Source organism: Ursus arctos, unplaced genomic scaffold (assembly GCF_023065955.2).
Source record: "Ursus arctos isolate Adak ecotype North America unplaced genomic scaffold, UrsArc2.0 scaffold_34, whole genome shotgun sequence".
Classification (NCBI taxonomy): Eukaryota; Metazoa; Chordata; class Mammalia; order Carnivora; family Ursidae; genus Ursus; species Ursus arctos.
In genome coordinates, this window is record NW_026623030.1 from 2,972,716 (window position 1) to 2,989,414 (window position 16,699).

At 42.7% G+C, this 16,699-nt stretch overlaps 1 protein-coding gene across 1 annotated transcript in view; it reads left to right on the top strand.

The window, feature by feature from the left end:
* Nucleotides 1–2,162: 2,162 nt before the first annotated feature.
* MAPK1 (mitogen-activated protein kinase 1) overlaps nt 2,163–16,699 on the top strand; it is a 104,653-nt gene continuing 90,116 nt past the window's right edge. Inside the window, exon 1 of the mRNA XM_026487825.4 lies at nt 2,163–2,503. Coding sequence (XP_026343610.1) covers nt 2,385–2,503 — 119 coding nt within the window. The 5' untranslated portion in view covers nt 2,163–2,384. The remainder of the gene's footprint in view (nt 2,504–16,699) is intronic.

Below are 16,699 nucleotides of genomic sequence, written 5' to 3' on the forward strand. Positions count from 1 at the left end.
AGCACCTGTGGAGATGTCACGTAAAGCTGTTCAGGTAAACAAGCTGGCCTGGAGTTCAGGAATGAGATCTCAGCAATGGTTGAAAACCTGGGAGGAATTCAGGATTGGAGAGAATGAAACCATCCAAGGAAGGTTACAACCTACCACCTCAGAGTGCTGTCAGTCTTGTTACATTTTCCTTTTGCATTTGATTATTACAAAGGAATAATCTGAAAAGAACAAATTTTTAAAATAAATATATGGTTTTTTTTTTATTGGATACTATTTAGTGTTTGTTCTCTATCCCTGAAATCTAAGAAATTTTCCAGATTATGTCCTGAAGTTGGTTTCTGCTTATTAATTTTTCTAGATTCCAGTGAATTTACTCAAATTTCTACCTGCACTCAGATCTTTTCAGACCTAAGGACAATTTCATTATAATTTAAATTATTGTCTGTAATTGATTTGCTCTGTCTTCTTTTGAGGGATTCCTATAGCTTGAGTCTTCATGATGTTCTCCTACTCATTTTTTTCTCAAAGAATTCCACCACTTTGAGTATTTCTTATGTTTATCTTCTTTATTGCTGATTTGCTCTTCTGCATTGTCAAATCTGCTTTTTACTGCATTAACTATTGAATTTTACTTTGGTTATTGTGGTTTTAATTTCATAGTACTCTCCATTTATCTTGGCCTTTCTTTAAAAGTTGCAATGTTGTCTTATAATCAAGAATAGGGGTGCCTTGGTGGCTCAGTCTGTTAAGCGTCTGCCTTTGGCTCAGGCCATGATCCCAAGGTCCTGGGATGCAGTCCTGCATGGACTCCCTGCTCAGCAGGGAGCCTGCTTCTCCGTCTACCGCTCCCCCTGCTTATGCTCGTGTACTCTCTCTCAAAAATAAATAAAATCTTTAAAAAACAAAAATAAAAAAAGAAAGAAGATTAGGTGTATTCTAAGATTGGGTCCTGCTTAGTGGACTAAATGTATTTCAAAGGAGTAATTTTTGGCTCTAGCACTTTCTTATTCCACGTGCCACCTATATTTTTCCTACCAGGTTTTTAAATAATTTGCCTATTCACCTTTGAGATTGACTAACTGAACTTTGCTGACTTCTAGAAGTCCAGAGTTGGGGGCTTTCAAGATCACAGTGCTGGACAATTGAGATGTAGGATCTTATATCCTTATTCCCCCTCCAAAGATGTCCTGGGAAATGCTCAGCAGCAGTGGCTGTAACATTTCTGTCTCGTTGTCTTAGCTATTCTTGGTATTCACCTGCTTTAGGCTTGATTTTTATTTTTCAACCTCTGGTGTTTGTGAGTACTTCAGGCCCCCAGTCTGTTTGTCTCATTTTCTCTAGATCTTAATGTTCTGGTTTTGGTGTTTCCACCTTTGCATTCATGTTTTGGTATGTCCTAAGATTCTGTCCATCTGTACCCAGCTGGGTCTCGGTCTCTGAATCTCCAGGTCTTTCTCCACTACCCCCTAACCCCTTACTCTGCTTTACATGTCTTCACAGTACTTATCACAATTTGAGTATTTTTTTACCTCCCTCCCTCCCTCCCTTTCTTCCTTTCTTAGCTACCTATCTCCTCACTGTAGAATGTGGATGCCCAGGATCACTGTAGATGCTCGACAAACACTGGAGGAACGAACGTGTCTGATGAGTGGATCCTGAGTCTCTCGCTTTAGTCTCAACCTCTGTGTTTCACACTTTCTCAGTATGCAAATATCTTTCGCGGTCTCGGTCACGCCTTTCGGTTTCTGTCCTTGTCTCGAGGCCTCTAAGTTTGTGTGTGGGCCATGGAGTCGGGGAGGCCTACTGCAGGCCTGCGGCCGGTGTGTGGCGTGTCGGCGTCCCTCACGCGCTGTCCCAGGTCGTTCCCTGGTTCAGTCAGTACCCCGCTCCGGGGCTTTCCCTGCCCCGACAGTCTCCTCAGGCTCCGTGTTATAACTACCGTCCCGACGCCTCGGTGTCCTTCTGTGTCTCGAGAGCCGCCTCCCGCGCCAACTCCCCCGCGAACGCACGTGACCAAGCAGGGCGGTGACTCTGCTGCCGCCGCAATGCTCCGCCCCGACCTCGCTGCTTCCGCCGGCCCGCGCAGCCCTGCCCCCAGACGGCGGAGAGCCAATCCGCGTGCACGCTTCTTGACTCCGCCCCGGCGCCCTCCTCGGCGCGCGCCCCTCCCTCCGCCCGCCGGCCCGCCCGTCAGTCAGGCAGGCAGTCGGTCCGAGTGGCCGTAACCTCTCCAGCAGTCCTAAGCGGTACTCTCCTTGCTCCTTCCCGGTCGGCGTCGGCAGCTGCACTTGCAGCGGCGCGGTCCCTCCGGGAGGCGCGGCGTGGGCCGAGCGGCGGCCGCGGAGCGTCGAGCCCTTCGCGGCGGAGGCGGCGGCGGCGGCCCGGCAGCCAACATGGCGGCGGCGGCGGCGGCGGGCGCGGGCCCGGAGATGGTCCGCGGGCAGGTGTTCGACGTGGGGCCGCGCTACACCAACCTCTCGTACATCGGCGAGGGCGCCTACGGCATGGTGTGGTGAGTGTCCGCGCCCGCCCGCAGGCCCGGCCACGCCCGCCTATCCCACCCCACCCCACCGCCCGGGGACGCGGCGGACGCAGCCGCGGCCTCGTCCGCGCCCCGGCCTCCCGGGCCGCCGCGACCCCAGCCCTTGGTTTCACCGTGGTCGGTGCGCCGGGGGCCGGTCGAGGTTTGGGTGTTGCTCGCGGCGTTTCGCGGGCCGGCCTTTGCTTGCCGCCGGGAGGGGCATAAGGGGCGGAGGCCAGTGCCCGGGGACCCCCAGATTCAGGCGCAGCGCAGATTTTAGTGCCAGGACCCCCGGGAAGGGAACGGAAGGGGTCCCCTGCCCTAACCGCCCCCCCCTCCCCGGTTTGCTAGAATCGTGGCCTTCTTTTTGACATCCGATTGTAGAGCCGGGAATTCCTTCAGAAGCTTGTCGGTGGTGGCGTTGGCCGCGGTCTTAAAGGCGCTTCGCCTCGGCATGTGTGCAGAAGGCCGAAATAATTACCTTCCTCCCCTTGCCTGTATTCCGCGAACTGCTTCCATGAAATATTTTCAGTGGTGCTAACGGTGCTCTCCTGCGCAGGCTTTCTATAAAAAGCGTTAGTAGCATCACTGTTAGTTGTGAAATATTTTAATCTTGAAGTTTTAACATGGATTTTAATACCCATACTGTTCATGTTTCTGGAAGGATAAGCCCGCACGGCTCTATTTATTTGTTAGAGACGTTTGGAGTTGGGCCTAATTTCACTTTTTTTCTTTACTCCGACTGAGCTCTCTTACCGTCGTAAATGTGTTCAGACGTTTTAGCACAATTGTTGCGGACTTTTCCTGTTAATGTTTTAGTGGTCGATATATATGCAGCTGCCTTAATGGAATTCTTGCAGAATTACATGCGCCCTCTCTTACCTTGATCCATATCCCTCAGAAACGTTCCTGGTTCTTTTTATTAGAATTAGCTGTACTGTTTTGTGCTGATGAGGACTTAGGGAAGTGCAGACTCCCTTACACCTATTTCTTGTGAGTGTGTCTTGCGTTGAGTGAAGAAGGCAGACTAATACTTATTGAACACTTGGTGGCAGGTACTGTACTAGATACATTATCTCATTTTATTTGAACAGCCACCTCGAACGAGGAAAGGTGGTGCTATCCCTCTTTCAGGGGAGAAAGTATTTCGAGGTGAAGCAAATTCTTCAGGTCATACAACTAAAGAGACAGACTTGAGATTGTAGACTGAGATCCTATCTCAAGTGCTGCAGCTCTTTCTATTATACCCTGCTGTCTTTAAATAGTGTTATTAATAGCTTTAGAGTTAGGGATATTTTACTGTTGTAAGCAAGTCTATTTTAGAAATGTATTCAAATTTGAATGATTGTGATTATAGAAATGCCATAAAGGGCATGTTTTAACAAGTATCTTAGAAAGACTAATTAAATTTAAAAAAGACATTGAATCTTGACTATTTTCATTCTCTTGAGGAGCAAAATGCTTCACATATGCAACTGTGAAAATTCATGTGAACTCAGAGGTTTAGGAGCCAAAAGAGGAATTAAATTAGGTCAGGTCTAAAAGAAATAAGGCCCTGGAAAATACTGCCCACAGCATCACTTCTCTGTCATGCATCTGATTGCTATTGCACCTGCTGGTAAGTATGCCAGTAAACGTGTGTCATGAGAGGTTCAGAATTGTCCATAACATTCTTCGACTCTCTTTAAAAATTTAACATCTAAAATATGGACTGAAAAAATCTTTAGGTTTTGGGTACTTTAATTGAAAGAGTTTTTTTTTCTTTTCCCCTCTAATGCAATTCTTACTAGTCTGAAGATAATTTAGCTGGGTAACTATTTCTATCATTGCTGTATACGTATTTGACCTTCCAAGTCTCTATTGAGGGAGATGCCGAGTACTTTTACGGTAATTTTCCTTTCCTAAAATCCAAATACAAGTATAATTGGAAGTAGAATCCTTGGTCCAGATTATAGTTTTAATCTTCATTTTAGTAAGAATGTAATCTACGTTGTACATTATTAGTATTTAATGTTGCTTAAAAATGCTGGTTTATGGAGGGCTTCTTGAATGAAATGTTAATATTTAGCGATATTTTTAAAAATGTAATGCTTCCAGACAGATTTGAGGATTTTCAGGCAATTATGAATTTTGCCTTTTTTGTGCAGAGCCGTTTCCTAATCATTATATGGAGGGTATAAAGATGAAGAGTGGAGTTTAAGTTGGGTCTTTTAAGAGTGAGTATGATTTTGATGGATAACAGGCTCAAATCACAGTTTGAACTGTGGAATCTAATCCTGGAAAAGTAGGTAGCAAATTGTAGAGGACTCTAAAGGCAAAACTGAGTTTGAGTCTATATTTATGCAATGAAGGAGCATCGATGATTTTGAAAACAGGCAGTCATATGGTCAATTCTGAGATTTTTGTGGGGTAGATCAACACTGGTGGAAGTGATAGAGAAAAAACTGTGATGTTACCGTTAAGCTATTGTAACTGTCTAGAGGTGAAGTGATACAGAGGTATCAGAAGGTAACAGATAGGGATGTTGAGAGATCTTACTAAGGTAGAATCCATGGGGGCGCCTAAGTGGCTCAGTTGGTTAATTGTCCAGCTCTTGATTTCAGCTCAGGTCTTGATCTCAGTGTCCTGAGTTCAAGCCCTGAACTGGGCTCCATGCTGGGCTGCCCAGCGTGGAGCCTACTTAAAAAAAAAATTCATGCAGTGCCTGGATGGCTCAGTCATTGGAGCATGTGACTCTTTATCTCAGGGTTGTAAGTTTGAGCCCACCTTGGGTGTAGAAGTTACTTAAAAATCAGATCTTTTAAAAACAAAATCCACCTGGGCTCTTTATCAGAAGAATGGTAGAATGACTGAATTATGGCAAGTATGGGAAGAAGCAAAGGATGATGAGATCTAAAAGGGTAAGAGTCTTAATGAGGTGGGATTTGGATTTAAGAGGGATATCTGAGACAAGGATTTTTGAGTTTGGACATGGGTATATTTGTTAATTCCAAGGCTTCTAGTTTGGGAGCCTGGGAGGATGGTGTTGCTGTTATCAGAGAAGAAATACTATGGACAAAGCAGGTTTATTAGGGAGAAATAGTGAGTTGAGACTTACTAAGTTGTGATGACTGTAGGCCATTTAGGCTGTATCCAGAAGGCATCTTGAAATTTAGAAGAGGGAAGTAGAATCTGGAGATGAAAATTTATGAAAGTGGTAGTCTCACATGGATGAGCGCAGATTCTTATCTGAGGTGAGTGATTAGGTGAAATTGCAAGCGGATGTATATTCATCTTTTTAGTGAACAGTCCATACATTTAGTAGACTTTCAAAGGGGTCCATTGTCCCAGAAAGGTTAAGAACTACTGAGGTAGAACAGGAAGACCACAGAGGCAAACCAAAAAAATTTTTTTAAGATTTATTTACTTATTTTAGAGAGAGGGGGAGAGAGTGAGCACGAGTGTGCACAAGGGGGGGAGACAGAGGGAGAGGGAGGGAGAGTCTTAAGCAGACTCCCTGCTGAGTGCGAGTCCAACTCAGGTTTCAGTCTCATGACCCTGAGATCATGACCTGAGCTGAAACCAAGAGTCGGGTGCTTAACTGACTGTGCCACCCAGTTGCCCCCTTGACAGATTTTTTTTTTTTTTTAAGATTTCATTTATTTATTTGAGTGAGAGAGCCCAATCAGGGGGAGGAGCAGAGGGAGAAGCAGACTTCTGTTGAGGAAGGAGCCCAATGTGGGACCCGATTCCAGGACTCCGGGGTCATGACCTGAGCTGAAGGCAGACGCTTACCCTACTGTGACACCCAGGCACCCCCCCACCCCTCCCCCCGCCTTGACAAATATTTTTAAGAGGTAGACAAAGGAATGAGAGCCTGAGGACTGGTGAGACATAGAAGAATCAGGAAAAAAAATGCATGAGAGGAGAAATTGAAGCTGTGTATGCTTGATCATTTATTAACTAAGATAAGTATTTTGAGTAAGTTGCATTTGAAACACTTTCTGAATGTGATTGAGAGGTCATAGGGTCATCTCCATAGAGATACTAATTGAAATAGAGGTAGTTTAAGAGTGGATGAGATATGGGGGGGGAATGTGAGAACTGAGCCAAAGGAATGTCTGACTTTAGGTCTAGTCAACAGAGGGCAAGTTACAGAAAAGGACAGAGGAAGTGTGGCTAGAGAGACCAGACATCCAGGAGTGCAGATGGTCAAAGGAGCCAAGAAGATTGTGGTCATAAGGGATTGACTCTGAATACTATTGAGGACAAACAATGCAACTGGAAGACAAGCTATTGGACTTGTTGATTTTAAACTCTCCTAAAAAAAGATGGTTCCAAGCAAAATTTCAGTGTGATCACCTTCCGAATGGTACAATATCCTGTCTTACTACGGCTTTTTGATTATGGCAGACTAGTAGAACTACCATTTAGTCAACACTTGTTTGTTTTATATGCATCAGTTAATCCTCATAACCACACTTCATACATGGTTACTTTGTACAAAAGTAAGGAAACTTGAGACAGAGAGATTAGTTAACTTGCCCAAGGACACACAGCTAGTAAGTGATAGTGCATCCCTGTTTGTCTGGTTCCTAAATGATACTCGACCAAGATCAAAGTTGAGAAAGTATATGCTTTCAATAACAGGAAATACCTGTTGTCTGCTTTTGCTTGTATCACATTTTAGCCTTGTATTTTTTTTTTTAATTTTTTAAAGATTTTTTTCATTTATTTTAGAGAACGAGTGAACGCAAGCACGAGTGGGAGGGGCAGAGGGAGAGAGAATCCCAAGCAGACTTCACGCTGAGCCTGTAGCCCAACGTGGGGCTCAATCTCAGGACCCCAAAATCATGACCTGAGCTGAAACCAAGAGTTATATGCTCAACTGTCTGTGCCACGCAGGCGCCCCACTTTTTAGCCATTTATTCATTTTTTTAAAAATTTTATTTATTTGAGAGAGAGCGCATGCTCACACAAGGAGGGGAAGGGGCAGAGGGAGAGTGAGAAGCTGACTCCCTGCTGAGCAGGGAGCCTGATGCAGGGCTCCATCCCAGGACCCTGGGATCGTGATCCTAGTCAAAGGCAGATGCTAACCTATTGAGCCACCGCGTGCCCTCTTTTTAAAAGCCTTTTTAAAAACTTTCCACACAAGGTCATTCACTCAGAAAATATTTATTGAGCACCTGTTATGTGCCAGGATTCACATGGTCCCTGCCTTTTAGTATCCTTTAGTCCAAATGGTTGGATGAAATTGGGTAATAATAAAGAGAATATACCAGTCCATTCAGAAAGAATGTGTGTAGTGCTGGCCTGAATGATGTGGGGCTGTCTTTGTATGTCTTCATAGACTTTTGACCTGGGTGTTGAAGTATGACTAGGAATTCGCCTTGAGATGAGCATTCTAGGTAGAGGAAAACGTACATGCAAAAGCAGCACATCAGGTCAGGAAAACCACAGGTTTTTTGGGATGGCAAGAGTATAGCATGTCTTAGGGAGAGAGCTGTTGACAGCTGGGATGGACAGGGCCAAATCCTGAAAGACATTGTTTACTGAGGAGTTTAGATTTGATTTTATAAGTGAGAATCATTAAAGAAAGGCCTTGTCTCTGCCAGTCCCTCATCAAATTTTGTGAATTATGTTCCCCTCTTTGTGTCTCTTATGCTTTCCACCTGCTGTGTTTAACTCACTTATATGCTTACCTTGGGTTACTCAGTGGGTGTGACTTTGATCCCTTTTCCAGGGGCATTTTGAAATGTATGTGGGTTTTGTTTTTTGGTTGTTACATTGACTGGGGAGTATTATAGGCCTTGCATGTGTATATGGTGGAGGCAGTTATGCTGAACGACTTATAGTGCATGGTACAGTCCAGGTGCTTGAGAGTCGTCCTGTCAAGATACTAGTAGTACACCCCTCCAGTCCATCCCCAAGAAATATTGGGCCATGTTCAAGTCCTGTGTTCCTCTAAGGTTCATCTTTTCTGTAAACTTACCTTATTACTGTCGGCTGTAGCACTCCGTCCCCTCCTGAAACTCTGGTGGGTATTTGTACCACCTGCTTGAAAGGCAAGACCAGCAGTAGTATATATCATCTGTAGAAGCTCAAGACTGACAAGTGGATCTGGATTCAGATTCTTAGATTTGCTTTTTAACTTTTAATAAAGAAGTGTCTTGTACGCTTTTGAGAGCTCAAAGATCTGAGTACACCATTTTACATGAGCAATTGAAAATTCAATGTTTCTGAACAATTTTGAGTACAAGTAACTCAATGAAATTAATTTTGATATTAATAACCCTGTTGATGTGTAGAATTCTGGTGGTTAGCTATAACTGATAAGCCATTTCCATGAATTTAATTTGTAGGTTTTCACTTTTCAAGTATTTATGAGAAGTTTTTTATGAAAAGCTTCCGAGTTTTCTTAGAAACCATATGTAATTTGTTCTCTGTCTTGTTCACATTAAGGTACCTGCTAATTAAAAAAGAGCTGATTCCCCAACACACATCCAGAGCTCTTTCACCCTGTATCCAGTCCACTCTACCCACCCACCTAACGCTGAGATGCTGTTTCTCCCCTTTGTTTCTCTTTCACTACTTGGGGCTCCCTCACATTGGAAAGCCAGCAGGATAGATATTCTCCAAGGTCCTTTTCGGATTCTGTCTTCGGGCAGTCTCTGTTCTGAATCCATGGCCAGTAGGAGCTGGGAAGTAGAGTGTTGGGGTATGCCACAATCAATTAACTGACATTAGTTGCATGCCTACCTTGTTGTAGGTACTGTGGTTCCAAGTTCATTTTCATTCTCGTCTTTGAGGTAACTTTTTTTTCACTTTATAGATAAAGAAATCAGGTCTCATGTAATTTGTCCAAGATTCACAGCCAATAAATACATAGCAGAACTGAGATACTGAGATTTATCTAGACCCCAAACCTGTGATTGATTGATTGATTGATTAATTGATTGATTGATTTGGCTTTACTCTGTTATACCAAGCTGCTTGGAAACATGGTTCCTACATCGCAGGTTCTTGACTGCATTGGCACCAAAGTATAAAATGGTAATTGTCATAGATGACTTGGGCCTGTAGGGAGGTAGAAGAGGGAAAAACTGGATACCTGGAAAGCATGAGAGAGGTAGGGTCAAACTTACTTTTTATCAGGAGGGTAGTGTTGATTTCTTCTCCATCCCTTCTACTTACCTCCATCAGGTTCTTGATTTCAATCCTCTCAATAGTATTAAGTGTGTGCCTGACCTATGTGCTAGGCAATAGGAGTAAAGTGGTGAACAGAAGAGGTGGTTTTACTCTGGTGTTTACTGTCCAACAGGAAAGGAATAACTTCTACTGAGTTTGATGAGGTGCACAGTGCTCCTGGAGAGTATAAAAGGTGGAGCTAGGATGGTTTTGAGTAGTCCAAGAAGATGTCCTGGAGGAAGTGGTGTTTAAGTTGGGATCTGAAGAATGACTTGGAGGTAGCTAATTGAAAGGTGGTGTAGGTGCTGGAGTGTTTGTTTCATGTACTACCGTGTAGAAAATGATTGTGGAAATTGAGTTTGTGATTAAGATTCAGGGATCTTTCTCATGGTACTTCAGGGGTGGGAAGTGCAGCTAAAGCTTCAGATGCGGTTGTAACCAGAACTAGAAAATAGACCCACTCCCCTACCTCCCTCTATCGTTTACAAAATCTTCTTGCACTCCGCACCTTTGCACAGCTGGGGATTTTTTTCTTCTCTCTTTTATCACATCCCCATGCATTTGGCAGAAGAGAGTTTATCCTAGGTTCCTCAAGGTATGTGTCTTTAGTACATTGACAACCAGAGGCTGTGAGCAGTCTGAATCCAATTCCTGGGAGAGAGAATTTGATCCAGCTTGGGATAGTGTCCATCTCTGGTCCAGTCAGCTGGTGGAGTCATTTGAAAAGGCTAAACTTCTCTAAGGTATGAAGGATGAGGTGGGGATAGTCAAAAGATGTCTCCTATTGACTGCTGACTTGCCAGGTTCAAGTTCTTGGTTCTGCTTCCCCTGCTTTTCTCCAGGCTGTAATTTTTCCCTGCTTTTTGGAGCCTGTGGGGAAGGAAGAGAGGAAAGGAGAGGAGAGGAAAGGAAGAAGTAGTTGAGACAGAAGAGCTTTGGGTTGCTTTTAGGGTCCATTTGTTTTTCTGTCTCTGGTATTATGGGGGTGGCAGCTAAACTGGGTGGTATCTTTAAACTTAGTATTTGATACATCTCTAACATGTGTGAGTTATGTAGCCTAACAGTAAACACTCTAGAACCTACCACTCCCTGAGTGACTTTTTTTTTTTTTTTAAGATTTTATTTATTTGAGAGAGCTCACACAAGTGGGGGGCGGGGCAGAAGGAGAGGGAGAAGCAGCCTCCCCCCTGAGCAGGGAGCCCAGTGCTGGGGGGCTTGATCCCAGGACCCCGAGATCATGACTTGAGCCGAAGGCAGACGCTTAACCCACTGAGCCACTGGGGTGCCCCTCCCTCAGTGACTTCTTTTTTTTTTTTTTTTTTTTTTTAAAGATTTTTATTTATTTATTCGACAGAGATAGAGACAGCCAGCGAGAGAGGGAACACAAGCAGGGGGAGTGGGAGAGAAAGAAGCAGGCTCATAGCGGAGGAGCCTGATGTGGGGCTCGATCCCATAACGCCGGGATCACGCCCTGAGCCGAAGGCAGACGCTTAACCGCTGTGCCACCCAGGCGCCCCCCCTCAGTGACTTCTTGACTAGATTGTCTGAGGCCACCACAGCCTTCACTCCAAGGTTTAACTTCTTTTTGGGAGCCTGTACAATGGAGTGGGTAAGGGCATGGGTTTTCGCCATTTATATATGTGGCTATGGCAGGTTATCCAACCTGAGCCTTGTTTTCCTCATCTGTAGAAAGGGAGTAGTGTTATACACCTCAGTGTTGTGAGGATTAAATGAGGTATATAGGTGAAGTGCTGAGTGCTCAGTATCTGATTAATGCTCTAATTATTATTCCCTTGTAGTAAATGGGCATGGCAAGACCTGGATCCTCTCTCACCTCAGTCTCTTGGAACGGACTTTTCTTTTTAAAAAATATTTATTTACTTATTTATTTGAGAAAGAGTGGGGAGGGGGAATTGAGTGGGAAAGAATGTCGAGCCGACTCCACGCTGAGCTCATGGAGCCCAACGCTGGGCTCATGGAGCCCAACTCAAGACCCTGAGATCATGGCCTGAGCTGAAACCAAGAGTTAGATGCTCAACCGACTGAGCCAGCCAGGCGCCCCATGCACAAACCTATTTTTTAAGTGGATATTCGTTCTATTGTTTTTTAAGATTTTTATTTATTTATTTGACAGAGACAGCAAGAGAGGGAACACAAGCAGGGTGAGTAGGAGAAGAAGAAGCAGGCTCCCCACTGAGCAGGGAGCCTGATGTGGGGCTTGATCCCAGGACTCTGGGATCATGACCTGAGCCAAAGGCAGACACTTAACGATGAACCACCCTGGCACCCCTCTTTCTGTTGTTATTAAATGAAAATAAAGCATCTCTGAGTAGTTTTTATACTAAGCAGATCATATTTGTTTTCTTTTTTCTCTCACATGTCCCCTAAAATAATTTTTGAGGATCTGAAGCCATATCAAAGTTGTCCTCCCTATTTAAGAATCATATTCTATTGTAAGAAATAAAACTGTGGTTGACAACTAAAAAGTTGGTAGGATACCCTAACCAAGAAAATTAATAGTTTCTTTCTCAGCCAGTCAGTATCCTCTACACAAATTCACACTCTTTAGCTCTGATTTTGCAATGTTATTTCAGTTATTTCAGTCATTAATGGGTTTGTTTTTCCATGCATAGGTACTCCCAGATCCTCTTACCCTGGGTGTTGGAGAGATGGCTAGGTATGAGTCTTGCGCAGATTCTGAGAATTCCCTTTAAGGCCAACTTGAAGGGTCAAACAAATGGACAGAATATGAGGGTTGCAGCTTCTGCTAATTATCAGGGCCTCAGGTTTTGCAGTTTGGACCTTAATTTGGCTTAACAATCTCTTTTAAAATGCTGATATCCCCCTTCCGGGATGTAGCATCATTCATCCTTTTATACGACACTGATTTTTTTAAAAATTGACCAAACAGCAAGCAAAAGGAGGCTGTGTCTAGCTTTTGTTCTACCTTTTAAAATAGCTGTATCAATATACTATAAAATTCGTGAAATTTTAAGTGTTTAGTTCAATCATTTTTAGTAAATTTACAAGGTTGTGCAACCATCACCACAATCCAGCTTTAGAACATTTCCATCATTCCAGAAGTTTCTCCTTGTCATTTGCAGGCAGTTCCCACTCCCACTCCCACCCCCAGGCAACTCCTGATCTGCTTTCTGTTTTGCCTGACGTTGAACTTTCATGAAAATGGAATCATGTGAGATACAGTTTTTTTGGTATCTGGTGTTTTCTTCGCTTGCAGTGGTTTTGAGATTCATCTGTGTCGTTGCCAGAATCTGTAGTTTATTGGGTTTTTTGGTCATTAAATAGTAGTTACTTGGATAGGTATACCAGACTATGGACGTGTGGAAGTTTTTTGTTTTTTGTCTATTATGAATAATGCTGTTATACATTCATCTATAAGTTTTTGTGTGGACATTTGGTTTTATTTCTCTTGGTTATTTGGGAGTTGCTAGGTAATAGGACAAGCTGTGTGGGTGTTTTGGGGGGAGAGGATGGTAAAATGATTTTATTTTAAACCATAATACTACAGATTCACTGAACAAATATGAATACCCTATGTACTGGCCACTATTCTAGGTACTGAGAATGGTGTGGTAAGCAAAACTCAGTCCCTGACCTTGAGGAGTTTGCTCTTCAGTGGAGAAGGTAGACTAATGTTTCTCTTACTGGTAAGTGTTCTGAAGAAAACTTTTATAAAATAGATTAAGAGTATAGAGTGGAAAGGGAAAGGCATTTTTTTCTGTAAACATTTTTAATGCTACACACTTAACAATTTTTTTTTTACATTTTAACAATTTTTTTTAAACAATTTGAAATGTATAGAAATGTTGTAAGGACAGTACAAAGAAGGTTTTTCCCTGCACCATTTGACAGTAAATTGCTGATACAGTGCCCCATCTGACCAGCACACTTTAATGTGTATTTTTTACCAAACGGGGAATGTGTCCTGCATAACCATAATATAGCCATCACCATCAGGAAATTAACACTGACACATGATTACTTCCTACTCTCTTCAGACCCTGTTCAGCAATCTCGTTTCATTTAGTTGTCCTGTCTCTTTGGTCTCCTTCTGGCTGGAGCAGTTCCTCAGACTTCCTTTGGCTCTAATACCTTGACACTTATGAATATTGTGTATTTTTACTTTCGAAGAAACCATCAAACTATTTTCCAAAGCAGATAATACCATTTTACGTTTCTATCAGCAATGTGTGAGGCATTCTAGTTCTTCACAGCTTACCAGAACTTGGTTTAGTCAGTCTTTTTGATTATATCCGATCTGTTGAGTTTATAAGTGGTATTGCATTATAATTTCACTTTGCATTTTCGTCATGACTCATGATGATTTTTTCCTGTGCATATTAACCAATTGTATATCTTTGTTGTTGAGGTGGCTGGTCCTAACTTTTGCCCATTAAAAAAAAAAATCTTGCCTTTCATTTGGTTTTGATATATATTGCTCAGCTCTCTCCACGTTTTCCTTCAGAATAGGGACAGCTACGAATTCGGAGCAGAATCCAAATCTAATCATGAGGCAACACCAGAAAAACCTGGTTTAGGGATATTCTACAAATAAAACTAGCCTATAATAGTCAAAGATGTTAAGGTGATGAAAGTAAAAAAACAAAACAAAAAAAACCTAAGGAATTGTTCCAGACTGAAGGAATCTGAAGAGATGTGACAACTAAATGTGATGGGTGATTCTAAATTGGCACAGTAGAATGGGGCCTGGATTGTGAGCATGTATCAGTGTTAACAATTCTGATATTTGCAAATTGATTATGTGGGGAAATGGTCTTGTTTTGTTTGTAGGTAATACACACTAAAGTATTAGTGGGTAATGAGGCATCATATTAGCAAACTTAATTCTCAGATGCTTCAGAGAGTACAGATTTGATGAACTAAATTTATAATTTTTCTGTAGTTTGAGATTTAGTTCCTTTTCACCAAAGGGTTGTTGGGTCTCTCTGGAAGGTGCTTGTGTGAGGGTGTGCTGAAATTTGGGGCAAGTCACAAAAGGTATCTTTTAGCCAAGTGAAAGAGCACTCGCTTGGGTGTCAGAGGACCTGAGCTCCATTCCTGCCACCGTTGGCACGTTTCATGACCTTGTGCTAGTCACTTTGCTTCTGCAGGTTTTAGTTTTTCTCATCTGAAAATTAAGGGATTAGGTAAATCTCTACAAAGTCCCTTCCACCTCTAATGTTGTCATTGCCCTCAGAGACCTTCCATGAAATTAGCGCGCGCGCGCACACACACACACACGTATACATACGCATATATATACATACACATGCATAAAGAGGACTCATGTATAGATTGTTTCCCTGTTACTAGAAAGCCATCTATTTTAGTGTAGTTTACCCGAGAAACCTCTGGGTAGTCATTACTGAGATCTAAAAGAAATGGGGAAACTTCCTATTAAAAACTAACAAAATAGGGATGCCTGGGTGGCTCAGTCAGTAAATGGCTACCTTCCACTCAGGTCATGATCCCAGGGTCCTGGGATCAAGCCCCGCTTAGGCCTCCCTGCTCAGTGGGGAGTCTGCTTCTCCCGCTCCCTCTGCTGCTCCCCCTGCTTGTGCTCTCTTAGTCTCTCTCTCTCAAATAAACTCTTAAAGAAATAGAGATTTTTAAAAAACTAACAAATAATTTACTTTAATGTTAAGCTGAAAATTAAACCTTGAGGAGAATGATTATTTTTGTCCTCTTAAGTTGGAACTTCCTGTACTATAAGAGTACTGATTTACCTCGAGTGATTAGATTACTCACGTGTGTTTAAAGAGAGTTTTTACTTGGTGACTGGGATGAATGTTAATGCTGTCATAGGCATTGGGAACAAATGTATAACGAAAATGTAGAGTTTCAGAGATACTTAAATAAAACTGATTATAAGTAAATCTTTTTTTAAATATTTTTTTTTAATTTTGGGGCACCTGGGTGGCACAGTTAGTTAAGTGTCTGCCTTCAGCTCAGGTCATGATCTCTGGCTCCTGGGATAGAGCCCTGCGTTGGGCTCCCTGCTCAGCAGTGAGTCTGTTTCTCCCTCTCCTTCTGCCCCCCTACCCCCTTTTGTGTGTGGTCATGCACACACACGCTCTCTCGCGCGCTCTCTCTCTCTCTTGCTTTCAAATAAAATCTTTTAAAAATATATGTATTTTTTATTTTTAAGTAATCTCTACATCCAGTGTGGGGCTCAAATTTACTGTGATCAAGGATCACATGCTCCACTGACTGAGCCAGCCAGGTGCCCCTGATTACAAGTAATTCTGAAAAAGAGAAAACTTAATGCAATCTTATTTATAGAAGAAATAGTTTTAGGGGCGCCTGGGTGGCACAGCGGTTAAGCGTCTGCCTTCGGCTCAGGGCGTGATCCCGGTGTTGTGGGATCGAGCCCCACATCGGGCTTCTCCGCTATGAGCCTGCTTCTTCCTCTCCCGCTCCCCCTGCTTGTGTTCCCTCTCTCGCTGGCTGTCTCTATCTCTGTCAAATAAATAAATAAAATCTTTAAAAAAAAAAAAAGAAGAAGAAATAGTTTTAACTGCACAGCTAAAGAAAATAAAGCAAAACCAATACATTTTCCCAATTAATATCTAAATTTCCACTGAACACAGGTCAGGCTTGCAAAGTAGGGAGCAAAACCTACAGAATTTACTTTGGCTATAAGGTTTTATCTTGAGTCAGTAAATGAGTTGAGGGTACTGCTATTTATTGCTTCAATAGAAATGTGAAAATGTTCAGTTTGGGGCTTACTTGAAGTGTTCCTTCCCTTTTCAATCTAGCAATGCTGAACTTCTCTTCAAATAAAATTTTATTTCCCCCATTAAATTATCTTTATTTCTGTTCCATAGTTGAAGCAGATTTTTTTTTAAGATCAATGTAATCCTTTCCCATAAGTTAGTTTTTGCAAGACCATATAGGCATGTAAAAATATTTGATATGATGTTTCACATCAGTGAAAAACCAGTTGACAGCAACACTAGATTAATCTAAGACTGTTGCCGGGAACATTGATCCCTTTTT